Source organism: Epinephelus fuscoguttatus, linkage group LG11 (assembly GCF_011397635.1).
Source record: "Epinephelus fuscoguttatus linkage group LG11, E.fuscoguttatus.final_Chr_v1".
NCBI lineage: Eukaryota > Metazoa > Chordata > Actinopteri > Perciformes > Serranidae > Epinephelus > Epinephelus fuscoguttatus.
In genome coordinates, this window is record NC_064762.1 from 30,155,529 (window position 1) to 30,170,785 (window position 15,257).

The 15,257-nt window shown below is 39.7% G+C and overlaps 1 protein-coding gene across 1 annotated transcript; it reads left to right on the forward strand.

Moving 5' to 3' along the window:
• Positions 1–1,365: 1,365 nt before the first annotated feature.
• On the forward strand, positions 1,366–6,451 carry LOC125896887 (uncharacterized). Its single transcript, XM_049589844.1, has 7 exons — positions 1,366–1,464; positions 1,688–1,993; positions 2,359–2,529; positions 2,677–2,772; positions 2,861–2,889; positions 3,923–3,991; positions 5,778–6,451. Exons 1-7 carry the CDS (start codon positions 1,404–1,406, stop codon positions 5,907–5,909), a joined length of 864 nt encoding a protein of 287 aa, XP_049445801.1. The 5' UTR covers positions 1,366–1,403; the 3' UTR covers positions 5,910–6,451.
• Positions 6,452–15,257: the final 8,806 nt, after the last annotated feature.

Consider the following 15,257-nt stretch of genomic DNA (forward strand, 5'->3'; position numbering starts at 1 on the left):
GGAACAAAAGAGGAGGATTGTATGCCCTGTGTTCATGGACTTGCAAAAACCTCTGACTTTAAAGAGGGGAGACAGATTGCTACACAAGGACACACAGGCAAGGAAAAGAGGGGGGAAAAAAAGAAAGTTAGTTGTTAAAGGTCAGAATTTTAGCCTCATCACTGGATTTGGGTCACCATCAACCTTTTCTCATTCTACCAGTGCTTGGGCAGTGACTTCCTGATGACACTGATGAAAAAAAGACATCCTTTCACGTCTGATACACAGCCAGGCACCTGAGTGCATAACGCTTACTGATATTGTTGGGGAAACGCGGCTGGACAACAACGTAAGGTAAGGGGGCAAAAAGTCAGAGTCGGAGAGTTGGTGGATTGGTCTAACAATAATGGACTTTCACGCAGGAGGCCGGTTCACTTCCAGTATAAATGTAAAGCCAAACCCTGTTATTTTTCTCTAAACCTAACCTTGTGCTTTTGTTGCCTAAACCTAACCACGTGTGTGTGTTGGCTAAATGTACCCAAGTGTATTTGTTGTTGAAGGAAAAAAAAATGTACCGACGTAGTAGGTTTATTCTGAAAGAGACTGTATGCAAACTGTACATTTCCTGTGAAAATGGAAGTGCATTTTGAGAACAGGCAATGCATGTAACAGGCTGATGTTGGCGTAATATCCCAGAACATCAACAACAGACACACCCAGGCTACCATGCATGTCATACGTCAACTTGGAAAGTCCATGACCAAGCGACGATATGTGACAAGGTGGGAGTGAGAATGTGTTGTCACTGTAGATGGCTACTGTTGTAACTCCGTCTGATTTTCACACTGAGGCCAACAGCTAGAGTGAAAAAGCTTCAGTCCTTTATCACCACACTGAACCACAGTTTCCTCTTCTGTATTTTTAAAACAATCTCCCCTCTGCATTTCTGCATCCCACACGCTCATTGCAGTTTGACAGCACGTTTGTCAGGCTGCTGTGACCTCTGACCTCTTATGTTCATATATTGTTGATATAAACTGTGGATTATTGTCTGGGTATTATGTGCTCAATGTGAGTCACTGTGGAGGAGCGATACAATGAAATGATGACAATGTAAAATAAAACAAATTTAAAAAATGACATTGTAAACTGCATATTCTGTGTGTTTCAGCAGTGTCCTGGCTTACGTTGTCCATCTTTGCCACAGAAACATTTCCACTGAGGTCTATATATTCAATAAAATGCTTCTAGGCTCCAACTATATAAATCAAAAAACTGACAACTGAGAGAGGAGACACAAAACTGAAGAAGCTGCTATGAGGAAGTCACACTTTACGCATCACAGGAAGCACTGTATAACCAGTGCAAAACTCAGGCTCAGAGACTCTGACAGTTTAGAGTGTGAAAACCAGAGAGAGAGAACAATGGTTGCATTCACATGGATTTACACTTTTTTTTTTCTGGTACTGGTGCTTCAGTTTACAGGTAAGAATACAAATTACAGATTTTACCTTCATCAATATTGCTAATAATATTTTATGAAATAAGCTTCATTAACTCAGGCAGATAAGTGGAGTGAATGCTGAGTTTAGTTCAGAGTCTTGAAGCAAAGAAAAGGGTCATTTACAGACATGTTAACCATTAACATATAAATCGAACTCAAATTTAAGTTGATTTTTTTTATGTTTCTTTCTCATTGTGTCACCAGTGACTGTCCAGACTCTGAAATCCTTCAATGTCACAGTCGGAGTTAGCGTCCAGCTGCCTTGTAAAAGTCTGACAGATGATCAATGTAAAAGTGTGACCTGGCTCCTGAGTCACTCAGACAACACAACAACACTGTTTGAAGACGGGAAGATTAGAGCTAATTCAGACCAGCTGTATGTTGCATCTGACTGTTCTCTGAATATAAAGACAGTCAGCCTCGAGGATGCTGGTCTTTATACCTGCAGACAGTTCAGATCAGGACAACAACACGGTGAAGACACTGTGTATGATCTGTCTGTTGTTGACAGTGAGTATTTACATCATAATGTCTTGTTAGAACAATATACTGAAACATTACAATAATTATGATTACAGTGATGAAGTTCATTTGTAATGATGCTATGTGCTGTAATCCTGTTTGACCTCTATGGATGGTGTTAAAACACACTGAGGCTGCATGAGAGTAATGTTAATATATAAAAACACTCTGTCACTGTGACCTTTATGACTGTGTGTGATGAGAAATTGAAGAGGATATTTACTGTAGAAAGTGCAGCAGTTTATCTTCAGCCTTTTGTTCTCACATTTTTAAATTAAGTGTTCAGATGACATCATTCTTTCACTGAATATGGTAAGATGGAAGATGGTAATTACTTTTTTTCATTTGTCCAGGTAAGGACACAAAACCAGGCACAATTAAACCAACGACAACAACGACAATTAAATCAACATCCAAAAGAACAAGCACATCAAAAACAACAACAACAACAACAAAGGCAACAAGCACAAAAGCCAGGACAAACACATCAGCAACTGCAACCAACGACCCACCAACAAAACAAGGTGACTTCACATTTCATATTTTTCTGTCTGTCTGCGTCTTAGACTCATTTGGAGTGTTTACACACATGTCTGAGATCAAATATGCAGTATAAGAACACATAACAGTATACTGAAGCTCATCATCGCCAAACCTTAATTCTCTTTCAGTTTGGAGATGGTGGTGGTGGGTCATCATTGCGTCTGTGGGTTCAGCAGTGCTCATAATAACTGCTGCGGTGCTCATCAGATGGAAGAGAGCTAAAGGTGTCATTAAACTTTTAGAGAAAAAGGAAGTTTGATTGAACAGTATTTTTGCTGTGTAAGCCTAAGTTGAGTTTCTTTGTCTTTTCAGGTAAGAGAACGCCAATGGATGAAAACATGGTGAGTTTACAGTAAACAATATAGAAACAGTGCAGAGTGCATTGTATTGAAACTACGTGGTTCCTCGTGGGGGGAAAAGAAATACAGTGTTAATGAAGAAAATAGCAATGTGAACAAAACAAAACAACACCACAGACTAAAGCCTCATGATGATGCCTATCCGTCATTGGTGCATGCTTATGCATTTAGAGGGTCATGGGGGGAGGGGGAGACTAGAGCCAATCCCAGCTGACACTGAGAGAGAGGCAGGGTACACCATAGACAGGTTACTGGTCAATCATGGTGCTGACGCATACACACAGTACAAGACCCTTGTTTTTCTGCTGTAATGTGAATACAGGTTCGGGAACTCATACCTGTAAAATCATCCCTTGGGTGTGGCCACACAGTGAGCTGTGGCAGCAACAGTGGCTCCTGTCTGAAAATCACCTTAAACTTTGAACTCATACGAAAAACCACTGACTAAGGAAGGTGGTTAAACTGTTGATCAGATCTGTGTTATCAGGGTCCTGCCATATGATTTTGACCTACACCTGCTGCCAGCCAGGCAGAGCAAAGTATTTTCCATGACCATGGTATATTTAGGCTATTGTTGAGCTCTTGCTTTTATTAAACAGTCACCAACGGCAATATGAAAGTTATAGACACATTCCAGTTTAATTAGATTTTATCAACATGTTCATAAAGCATTTATAACATTGTTCTTGAAAAGAAATAGGCCTTTTGGCTGCCTGCACATAGTGCCTCGTCATCTTTTCGCCTCAAACCTGCACGCTAGTAGACTTCTTTAAAAGATACCAGATGACAGTTCCGTAGACGCACCTTCACTTGTTGGTTCCCCTGTAGGTATGCTCTGCTCAATCCACTCCTCCATAGTTGGACCACCATGGAGGTTGAAGTTGACCCTAAATGCATCCATTCTGTAGCAGTGTGATAGCTAACTAGCTAGTTAAGCTAACTGAACTAAACAAACGACATCAAACAGTATAAATCCCAGTTACTGAGCAGCCCTTATGTTGTCTTCTCTGTGCAGGCTGATCCTGCAGATGGTGTCTGCTACGCCTCCATCAGCTACTCCAAGACGACCAACAGTAATGTCCAGGTAAGCTCTCTAATTGGTTGCACTGAGGATTGTACTGACTTACAACACATCTCCCCACTTACCTTATACTGGCGCTTGGTCAGTGGCCCTATGACGCTCTAGGTACCCGTCCAGCATCAGTTTTGGATGTGTAACAGATGGTGTGTCAGTTTCTGCAGTTTCCAGTTGTTACTATGCTCGCGTCTCTTTTTAAGGTCAGCACATCAAAACTAGGCTACTTGATTAGATTTAAGCCGCTTTTAAACTGCCTCTTCAAAGAGAGATTTCACACCGTAATGCCGCATCGCCGTTCTGTATAAATGGTACAGTCGTGGAATTGGGAGACAGAATTATCTTGCCTGAGCCAGGTACAGCGGTAGCAACAGTGCTGAAACGGTGTCTGTATAAATGGCAAAGCCAGCAGGATGGGATAATAGGGTCAAGGGTGTGACGTTTTGACAACGTGTTACGTGTGCAACCCACCACTGAACTCAAAGAAGAAGAGTGGCCGAAATGTCCGCATGCTGGGAAAACAATGAGGTCTTGGAGCTCCTTACCCTCTAAGCTGAGGAGGAGATCAGCGGCCATATAACAGGGACAGTAAATGATTGTTATTGCCTTGGTATGCCATTGTTGATGTTCATAAAGCGCTGCCGATGCATATGTTATAAGTCTCACTAGAGACCGACACTGTTGTGTTAAATGTTACGTCCATCACACCCCTTTTGATTCCGCGATGCCAGGATGCTGTCTAAAATAACACGTGGGAACGGCATCATGCTGCAGTCATTTGGTTCTGTGTAAAAATGCAAAGGCAAAAAAGACTTTGTCATGGCCCTGCAACGTGATGTCTGTGTAAAAAGGGTTCTAGAAAAAATATCATGGTTTGGTTTGAAATACAGTAAACATGCTTGTTACCAATGTAACTTAATGTGACGTATGTCACGTGGCATACCAAGTTGCACAAAATAACTCAACGTTAACTTTTGATTTCACATGGGACATCTGTCTCCTGCTTGAAAGTCCTGGGTTAATTTGACCCATCTGTCCACCCAGACCAACTCTTGACACAGACTTTCTTGCTCTTTATATTATGTCAGTTACTCTCGTAGATATACTTGATTTTAACCACGCATTCACATAGAGAAATGGCTGCAGTTTAAATGAATTGTTCACATACTTACATATGTTGTGTAGGTTAGGTTTAGGCAAGTAAGGTTACATAGGTTAAGGTTAGGAAAAGAAACATGGTGACAACACAAGTTCACTTGGTTTCACATGGTCCTGAACACTGGGGGAAAGTCCTGTGTTTGTTTGACCCATCCACCAACTCCATGTGATCACAGTCTTCCAAATTATGTGGGTTATACACACATTACTGGGTCATGATTATGTGGGTCATATGTGAATTGTGATGCATTACTTTTAGTAGGAACGGTGCACAAGAAGAGCCTGTCATGTTGCATATTGCTTCTTGCGGATATGTAGTGTTAATCTCCGAGAACATACAAAACCAACTTTCCAAACAGATGCAGGATACACGAGGCAGCCATCATGCACATGTGTAGTTAAAAGCCAATCAAGGTGCCAGGTTTAAAGGGTGCCACAGTGCGTTGCTATATCAGACAGTGAGAGTGACTGACCAAGTGTCAGTATTTCACAAGCTGGGAGTGGGAACCAGTATTTATCACTAAAATCTATGTCATTTTGTGATCAATTCTTCTTATGTCAGTTTATCTGTAAATAACTTTGACTCACTACAGGCCAGATTGAGGTAATGTGTATGTAATGTATATACTGTTTCCAGGTCCAGGATAAAGATGATGATGATGAAGATGATGCCGTGACCTACAGCACTGTGAAAGCTTCTTCGTCTTCTGCTGGAGCCTCTGCTGATCCCAGTGACCTCTACGCTACTGTCATCAAACCAAAGAGATAATATGTTATTTATTTATCGCAACATGTTGTTTTGATAACAATTGCATGGTTTATCATGCAGTTGTCACGTGAGTCTTTGCAGAGTAACGTGGTGTTAAGTTTCCTTTTCCTGATGTCAGACCTTTTTTGTGACGTTAATTCTCATTTATGTTGTTTTTTTTTTCAAGGCTTGCCTACACAAGCAACAAAATACACAACCTAGAAATGAGCATAATATGTCCTCTTTTAGCCTGTTTATCTGTTTATGTGTCCAACAATTTAGGAGTACCTGCTCTATGTTGTGCCATTCTTTGGGTCCTCCCTAATGCCTGTGTACGATAAACCCTCTGGGTATGATGTATTTTGTGGGATTGATTTATGTGTATATAACTACCTATGCAAGTACTTGTGACTTACTGTAAATACATGACATTTTTGTAACTATCATTTTTAGGAGTTCAGTCTAAGTCGTAGTAGTCGTAGTCGTAGTCAGTATTGAGGTGTTTCCTAATCCTTAACCCTTGATATAAATAAAAAATAAATAAATAAACTTGTAATGTGTTAACTGTCTGCTCCAGAGAGTCTCATGTGTTTCTGACTTTTATCTTGTCATCAGAGATCAAAGATATAACGAGGAAGCATCAGTGTATCATCATCTTATCTGTGCTCTTTAATAGCTGCTACAGTATCATCATACTGCACCGTGTCTGTCACCTGTCTGTTCATGTGTGCTGTTAAACATCACCATGAATCCTGTCTGTTTTCATATGAACACCATCTTAAGAAAGCAAATTGCATTCTTACAGACATTCATCTTGACAAACAGCTGTTGCACAACTTCCTCATCATCATCGTCTTTTAACCATGGGACTGAACGTGATTGTGGTTTGGTTGATAAAGCGCCTTGTAGCAGTCATGGTAGTACTAACAGAGGTTAAAGGTCACAACTTGAGCTTCATCAGTTGAGTTGGTTCACAATAGATGGCTGCTGTCTGTATGAAAGCGGATTTTCCCTCCGCCTAATCACTATGGCTAGTAGACCACTTTACCAGGTGGTGAGCAGACAACAGGTCCTTATATGTACCTTCAGTGAACAGCTGTAGCTTGTTGAATTCAGTCAAGTAAGTTTTCCTTAGGAGATATGCAATACTCAGTCTACTCCTCCATAGTTAGGCCACCACAGAGGTTGAATTTGACATTACATGTTTCCATTTTGTCTGTTAGCTCACTAGTTTGTTAGGCTAACATTTTCCTGTCACATGGAGTTTGCTCGATATCAGACAGAGCTGGTATGATACTGAACTGTGAAAAGGAATTAGATGTTTGTATGAAGAAATGATATCACAACTAACATTCAGTTAGTTTGATTGATTTTAACAATCCGTTTTTATAATCTGTTCCATGTCTCAGTTATTGTACATGTAAAACCTGCCCACCTAAAACCCTGCAGTGACTCATATTGCTCTAGAAACCAGCCAGGACATGGTGAGATCACTCACTGTTATGTGTGTTTGTTCTTTAAAATGTGTCTGTATAAGACTCACAGGGACTCTTGGAATTATAATGCAGCTAGGACTGAACTGAAAAAAAGAGATGAAAGAGTTTGAATTCATGTAAGCAGCCATTATGTTGTCTTCTCTGCAGGCTGATCCTGAAGATGGTGTTTCCTGTGCCTCCATCAGCTACACTGGTGATATTGTGTCATTGCTGAGCATTGTGTTGTGTTTATGTGGTGGTGGATATCATAATGTTGCATTTACTTGCATGTTTCTATATTTTCTTGTTGTGTATGTGTCGTGTTGTTAGAATGTTTTCTAGTTTCTGAGTAAAGATGATGATGATGATGATGATGATGATGATGAAGATGTTGCAGTGACCTACAGCACCGTGAAAGCTTCTTCTTCTTCTTCTTCTTCTTCTTCTTCTTCTTCTGGAGCCTCTGCTGATCTCAGCAGCCTATACGCCACCGTCATCAAACCAAACATATGAGTGGCCTCAGTTTAGTTACAGCTCATATTATTATTGTTGTTTTATATCGATAACTGATTCTCTTAAATGTAGAAGAGCTTTTTGTCCAGAAGGGGGTGCAGTAGGTCAACAGGTAGCACCATGTGGAAAACACATTGCAGCAGATGCAGTGCATCCCAGAAATATGCGTCTCGTCTATACAGACAGAGACAGAGAGCAGATTAAGTTTTCCTGTTAACATCAGGTTGTCCGTCTGTCCGTCCCATTCTTGTAATTTTGGTGGCCATAGGTCGAAGGTCAAGATCAATGTGACCTTCATCCATCTTATTCTCATGACCCTGCTATCTCACTGACACCTTGAGGGGATTTCTTCATATTATGCAGAAATGTCCACCTGGACTCAAGGGTGAACTGATCAGATTTTGGTGGTCAAAGGTCAAGGTCAATTTGACCTTGTCTCCATCTTACTCTCATGAATGCAATATCTCAACAACACCTTGAGGGAATTTCTTCAAATTTGACACAAATTTCCACTTAGACTAAAAAATGCACTGAGAAGAATTTGGTGGTGAAAGGTCAAAGGTCAAGATCAGTCTGACCTCACATCTTATTATAAATCTTATTATAAATTAAAATAAAACTTCACACGAATGTCTTACAAGTGAAAACGGAGAAGTGATGACATTTTATATCCAAAGGGTCAAAGGTCAAAGGTCAATTTCATTGTGACATTATAATATTTAACATAAAACACTTTTCCGGCTATGACTTAACGTCATATCTCAGAAACAGAAGAGGAGACATTTGGTCAGATACTGAACTGATGACATTAATCTTTGGCGTCCAGCCTTAACTGTACTAACTGTATAGATGTTCTGTGCTGCTGGGGGGAAGATGTGTGCAAAGCATACATGTTTTCACAGACATGGATGTAAACTGTAAAGGAAGCTTTACCAGTGAGCGGAGGCATACGACCACGGGGCAGTAATTGTAGTTAATGACTAAAACACAGCCACAAATCTTTGATCCATGTTGTTCACAACTGGACTTTAAACAGCATGAACTTTGTCGGTCAGCTATAGTACAACAAAGTAGGAAATAACAACAATAAAGACAACTGAAACACATAACAAGCCTATTTGTGGAAAACGTGCGGCCAATTAAGGCACTGTCAGACCTAGAGTTCCCTTGTTTTGGTCTGAATCAGGCACTCATTTTATTACAAAGTTGTATAATTGCCTAGAGATGGTTCGTGTTCTCACAACAGCATTTACGAGCAGATCAGATAAAATGCCTGCGCAAGAAAGCTGCTCTTGATTGGTCAGAATTTCCATGCAGGAAAAATCCAGGAAGTAAACAAAACGTTGAAGAAGAGTACACTTGCAAGATAAATGTGACACTTTCTAATGTCACAATGGAGGGACAACTACACAGGTTGATTTTAGCGCTGTTCATCGTGGACTGTATTGCTGTCATTGTTCACTTTAGTCAAACCATACAGTCTGAAAACGAGGCGCGGCTCCAACTAGAAAACAATGTTTTGATGCACTGGATGTGCTGAATGTGCATATTAAGGCAGCACAGGAGGAGGTGCACATTAATAATCCTCCAGGACTGTAACATGCTCATGTTTAACCCAAACAATGTGTCATGTGACTGCAGTTGGTTCAGATCGAGTTCAGAACATGTTCTCACCACAAAGGAACCACACAAGAGTTTGTAGGTAACTGGACTGAGACCACCTCTTCAAGAAGGTCTCGGTGTGTTTTTTTTGGTGAGCATCCGAGTGCGATTGTTGTGTTCCCACCTGCCCAAACGAACCGCACAAACACAAACTTGAGTTCGATTGAACTGAACCAAACAGGGCAGGTGTGAAAGCACCCTACAAGGGGTGAGGATTCAGTAGTCAGTGATAGTAAAAAAACAATGTAACAGGTTTTTCAGCTATTTTGAATCACCGCAACCACAAGAGATCCTTCAGCACACAGTCATAAATATACACACACGGTATGCTCTCAAATCTTTTAAGACAAATCTTAAAACTTACACGTTTTCAATGGCCTTTGGTTGTTTGTTGTGGTTTTAGTGTTTCATATTTTTTTTTAACGTATGTAATTGTTCTTACTGGTGTTATTCTGTTCTATATTTGTATACATTTAATAGTGCTATATATTTGTGCTATATTAATGACCTGATTTGATTTGATTTGATTTGATTTGATTAATGAAATCAGTATTAGTCTTCTTTTATTATATCTGATAACAATATAAAAGAAAGAAATGTTTATCACTTCATTCTTCACTTTGTCTTGTGACTCTTTCATGTGCGAACAGTGTCATAATAGTAAGTGAATGTCCGGCTTCTTCTAGTAGTCCAACCTTCCCTCTGTTGGGTTGAACAACTCTGTTCTCACTGAACACTCAAATCTGTCGAAATACAGAAAGAGATGCTGAGGCTAAAACCTCCAGACCTCTGCTGCTGTTGTTAACCACATTCTCACCAAATCACTTCTCCTTCAGTTCTCAGAAAAACAACTTCAAAGACACAATGAGGAACCAACAGGTCTCAGACCAGTGAAACATCATTTTATCTGTGTTCCCTCCCAGCTGCTACAGTGTCACCATATTGCACCACAGACATCAAGAGTGAAATTCTGCTGGGCGAGGAGTTTGACTCTTCACCTGTCTGTTCATGTGTGCTGTCAAACATCACCATGAATCCTGTCTGTTTTCTAACAACATCATCGAAAGAAAACAAGTCGCATCATTACAAACATTTATTTTAACCAACAATCTTCACACCTTCAGCTTCCTCAGTCGTCTTCTTCATTTCAGGAGGTGAAACACGTCAGTGTCACAAATGCACTGTGGGACTTGACACAGTGTGAACTTGAGACTCAGCATGAGCATTAATACACTTTGACTGTGCAACATTAAACTGGATCACTGACTGCAAAAACTGTCCTATGAGAGAAACAGTTCAAAAATTACAAAACAAGTAAAAATTTGTGAGCAGAATTTGAAAGAAGTAATCCTTTTGTGTGCATAGAAAAACTCTTAGATCTGTTAATTCAACTCGTGAAAAATGGAGGCAAAAACAAAAGTGTTGCATTTATATTTTCGTTAAGGTGTTAATATAACAAGGGACAGACGAGACAAAAAATATACAGAGTTGCTATGAGGATGTCACACTTAACTGATTACAGGAAGTACTGTATATACACATAAGCAATGCGAAACTCAGGCTCAGAGACTCTGACAGTTCAGAGTGTGAAAACCAGAGTTAGAACGATGGCTGTATTCAGATGGATTAACACGTTTTTATTTCTGATAGTGGTGCTTCAGTTTACAGGTGAGAATAAAAATTACACTGTTTAACTTCATTAATATTACTACTAATATTTTAGAAAATAACCATCATTAACTCAGACAGACAGGTGGAGTGAATGCTGAGTTTAGTTCAGAGTCTTGAAGCAAAGAAAAGGGTCATTTACAGACACGTTAACCATTAACATATAAATCGAACACAAATTTAAGTTGATTTTTATGTTTCTTTCTCATTGTGTCACCAGTGACTGTCCAGACTCTAAAATCCTTCAATGTCACAGTCGGAGTTAGCGTCCAGCTGCCTTGTAAAAGTCTGACAGATGATCAATGTAAAAATGTGACCTGGCTCTTGAGTCACTCAGACAACACAACAACACTGTTTGAAGACGGGAAGATTAGAGCTAATTCAGACCAGCTGTATGTTGCATCTGACTGTTCTCTGAATATAAAGACAGTCAGCCTCGAGGATGCTGGTCTTTATACCTGCAGACAGTTCAGATCAGGACAACAACACGGTGAAGACACTGTGTATGATCTGTCTGTTGTTGACAGTGAGTATTTACATCATAATGTCTTGTTAGAACAATATACTGAAACATTACAATAATTATGATTACAGTGATGAAGTTAATTTGTAATGATGTAATGAGCTGTAATCCTGTTTGACCTCTATGGATGGTGTTAAAACACACTGAGGCTGCATGAGAGTAATGTTAATATATAAAAACACCTGACCTTTATGACTGTGTGTGATGAGAAATTGAAGTGGATATTTACTGTAGAAAGTGCAGCAGTTTATCTTCAACCTTTTGTTCTCACATTTTTAAATTAAGTGTTCAGATGACATCATTCTTTCACTGAATATGGTAAGATGGAAGATGGTAATTACTTTTTTTTTTCATTTGTCCAGGTAAGGACACAAAACCAGGCACAATTAAACCAACGACAACAACAACAATTCAATCAGCATCCAAAAGAACAAGCACATCAAAAACAACAACAACAACAACAACAAAGGCAACAAGCACAAAAGCCAGGACAAACACATCAGCAACTGCAACCAACGACCCACCAACAAAACAAGGTGACTTCACATTTCATATTTTTCTGCCTTCCTGCCACTTAGTCTCATTCAGTGTGTTTAAACACATGTCTAAGATCAAATGTTCAGTGTAATGAGACATGACCACACAGCTCATCATCACAAAACCTTTTTAATTCTCTTTCCAGTCTCTCTGTGGTGGGTCATCATTGTGTCTGTGGGTTTATCAGTGCTCATAATAAGTGTTGTGGCAGTCAACATGTGGACAAGAACTAAAGGTGAGAACATTCACAGATAAAATGTTTCCATGGATTTTCACTGTGGAAACTAAAGTCCACTCTTTCTCTTGTCTTTTCAGAGAAGAAAACACAGATGGATGAAATCACTGTGAGTTTTTACAACTAAATAATGTCATGTTTTTACAGTTGCTACTTTACACACTCTTCATTATAAAGTGTAGATAGAAGAAGACAGAAGACAACAATAAATAGGACAAGTGAAGTGGATTCAAATACAAGTGAAACATGACAATATAATGCAGTTCATTACAACAGCGACACAAACTACAGCCTCCAAAGAGACCACAGATCTGAATCAACACCTCTTTGACACAGTGTCAATAAAAACTGAACATGATGAGGTCCAGATTAAAGGGCGGCTTCACCTAAATGACATCACATCATACAGTATGTTCTCACTTCACCTCCAGTGTCTTTAAAATAATGCAGATAGTTTTGTTTTATTACAAGAAACAACGTCCATGTTACTCTGGATAATGTACAGGATCAAATCTAGCTCCAGTGCAAACAGTCCAGCAGCCAGTCAGATAAAGATCAGATCAGACAGTGACTAATGGTGCGTTCAGGGTCTGCTGACTCAACTGTGAAACCCCTCCTTCTCAGACTGCACCTGCCTTTATTGAGGTGTCAAGATATTTCTTATTTCCTTCTGTTAAATGTGGGACAGTGGGCGCCTACAGATCACAGAGGTGGGACTGGGATTGGAAAGTGTGGCTTTGATTGTGTTGTGTTGTTTGTCACAGGTGCGTTATGATGAAGCTGATGGTACAGTGAACTATGAAAACATCAGACCTTCTGATGGAGTTTGACCAACACTTCTGCCTCCATCAGACTCCACTGATCAACTCATCACGTTTTACATGACCAGTTAAAGACTGTAAATAACAACAACAACAAAAAAGAGAGACTTATTATGTTATTTTAGTCTGATGTCTTTTCCTCCATCAGCTGTAAAAACTTTTCTTGTCTGCAGTCAGGTCAGAACGCAGCAGCTGGATTTTAACATCATTTAACAGCAAAGAGCGTTTAACTCTTGTTCACTTCCTTAAATTGTCTTCCAGCCAGGGCAGTAGTCACCATATACACTGACTTTTGACTCTTTCATGTACTAACAGTGTCATAATAGTAAGTGAATGTCCGGCCTTCCCTCTGTTGGGTTGAACAGCTCTGTTCTCACTGAACACTCAAATGTGTCTAAATACAGAAAGAGACGCTGAGGCTAAAACCTCCAGACCTCTGCTGCTGATGTTAACCACATTCTCACCAAATCACTTCTCCTTCAGTTCTCAGAAAAACAATTTCAAAGACACAATGAGGAACCAACAGCTCTCAGACCAGTAAAACACCACCTTATCTGTGTTCTCACAAATGCACTGTGGGACTGGACACAGTGTGAATTTGAGATTCAACATGAGCATTAATACACTTTGACTGTTGCAGCATTAAACTGGATCACTGACTGCACAAACATTTAACTGTCCTATGAGACGGTTTCAGTGAAATGTAAAATTGTAAGTTTTTGGCTGTTTGGACGTCTGTAACAAATTCAGAGATAAAAATCTAAAACAGTCTAAAGGTCACTTTGAGGAAGTGACATCATACTCATCACAGGAAGTAGCTGCAGCGTCTCTCTACTAAAGCACTAAGTTAGAAACAGTTTGAGCATCAGAACAAGAGAAAGAAGAAGCAGAGAGACAGAGAATCATGATGGCTGAGTTCAGACGGATTCAAATGTCTTTATTTCTTGTGACGCTGCTTCAGTTTACAGGTAAGAATATATTCTGTGTATCACATTCAGTGTCAGACACATTGCAACAAATAACTTTATCAGTATTACTGGATGTACTTTATTAGCTACATTTATTTAACTAAGATCTGTTTGTTCTTAAGTCTGTGAGTTTAGTGAACATAATAAAGATAAAGAGATAATCACCACCATGACCATGAACTTTTATTTTTCTCCCATTGTCTTAAAGCAGCAGCTGAAAATCATCCCCTTTCTGTCACTGTCAGAGTTGGAGAGGAAGTCACTTTGCCGTGTGATATGATAGAAGACCAGGGTAACTGTAACAGTGTTACATGACTCTTCACTGATCCAAAACGCACAGCAGCAGTAGAGCTGGTTACACATGGGAAGATTCACAAAGAAGCCAAAGCTAAATCAGACAGACTGAGTGTTACAGAGAAATGTTCTCTGGTTATAAAGAAGGTCACAGATGAAGATGCTGGTCATTACACCTGCAGACAGTTTAATGAATCAGGACAACAACAGGGTCAAGACTCTCAGGTTCATCTGTCTGTTGTTGACAGTGAGTATTTCCATCATAATGTTTTCAGCTCAAACTGTCTTGTTAGAACAATATACTGAAACATTACAATAATTATGATTACAGTGATGAAGTTCATTTTACTCTTGTTGTCTTTCTCTCACAATATCTGCATCTTCACCAGTGACTGAACAGAAGGACACTGATGAGGTGACATTAAACTGCTCTGTGAGGACATATGAACGATGTCCACACACAGTGAAGTGGCTGTATCAGGGTCAAGATGTGGATAAAGACAACAAGGACATAAAGACATCACAGTCTCTCTGCTCTGCCTCTGTGACCTTTCTGACTTCTCTCTACATTTACACATCAAGATATAAGTTATTTACATGTGCAGTGACTGATGGTGACAGAGTGCAGGTGTTTCCCTTCAGATCTCAATCCTCAGGTGAGAAACCAGGTGAG

What these genes read in the sequence shown, in the direction of transcription:
- LOC125896887 (XM_049589844.1), top strand. Translation starts at nt 1,404, where the DNA reads ATGGTTGCATTCACATGGATTTACACTTTTTTTTTTCTGGTACTGGTG. An exon ending in CGACCCACCAACAAAACAAG is followed by an intron (nt 2,530 to 2,676) that starts GTGACTTCACAT and finishes ATTCTCTTTCAG; the next exon opens with TTTGGAGATGGTGGTGGTGG. An exon ending in CGCCAATGGATGAAAACATG is followed by an intron (nt 2,890 to 3,922) that starts GTGAGTTTACAG and finishes TTCTCTGTGCAG; the next exon opens with GCTGATCCTGCAGATGGTGT.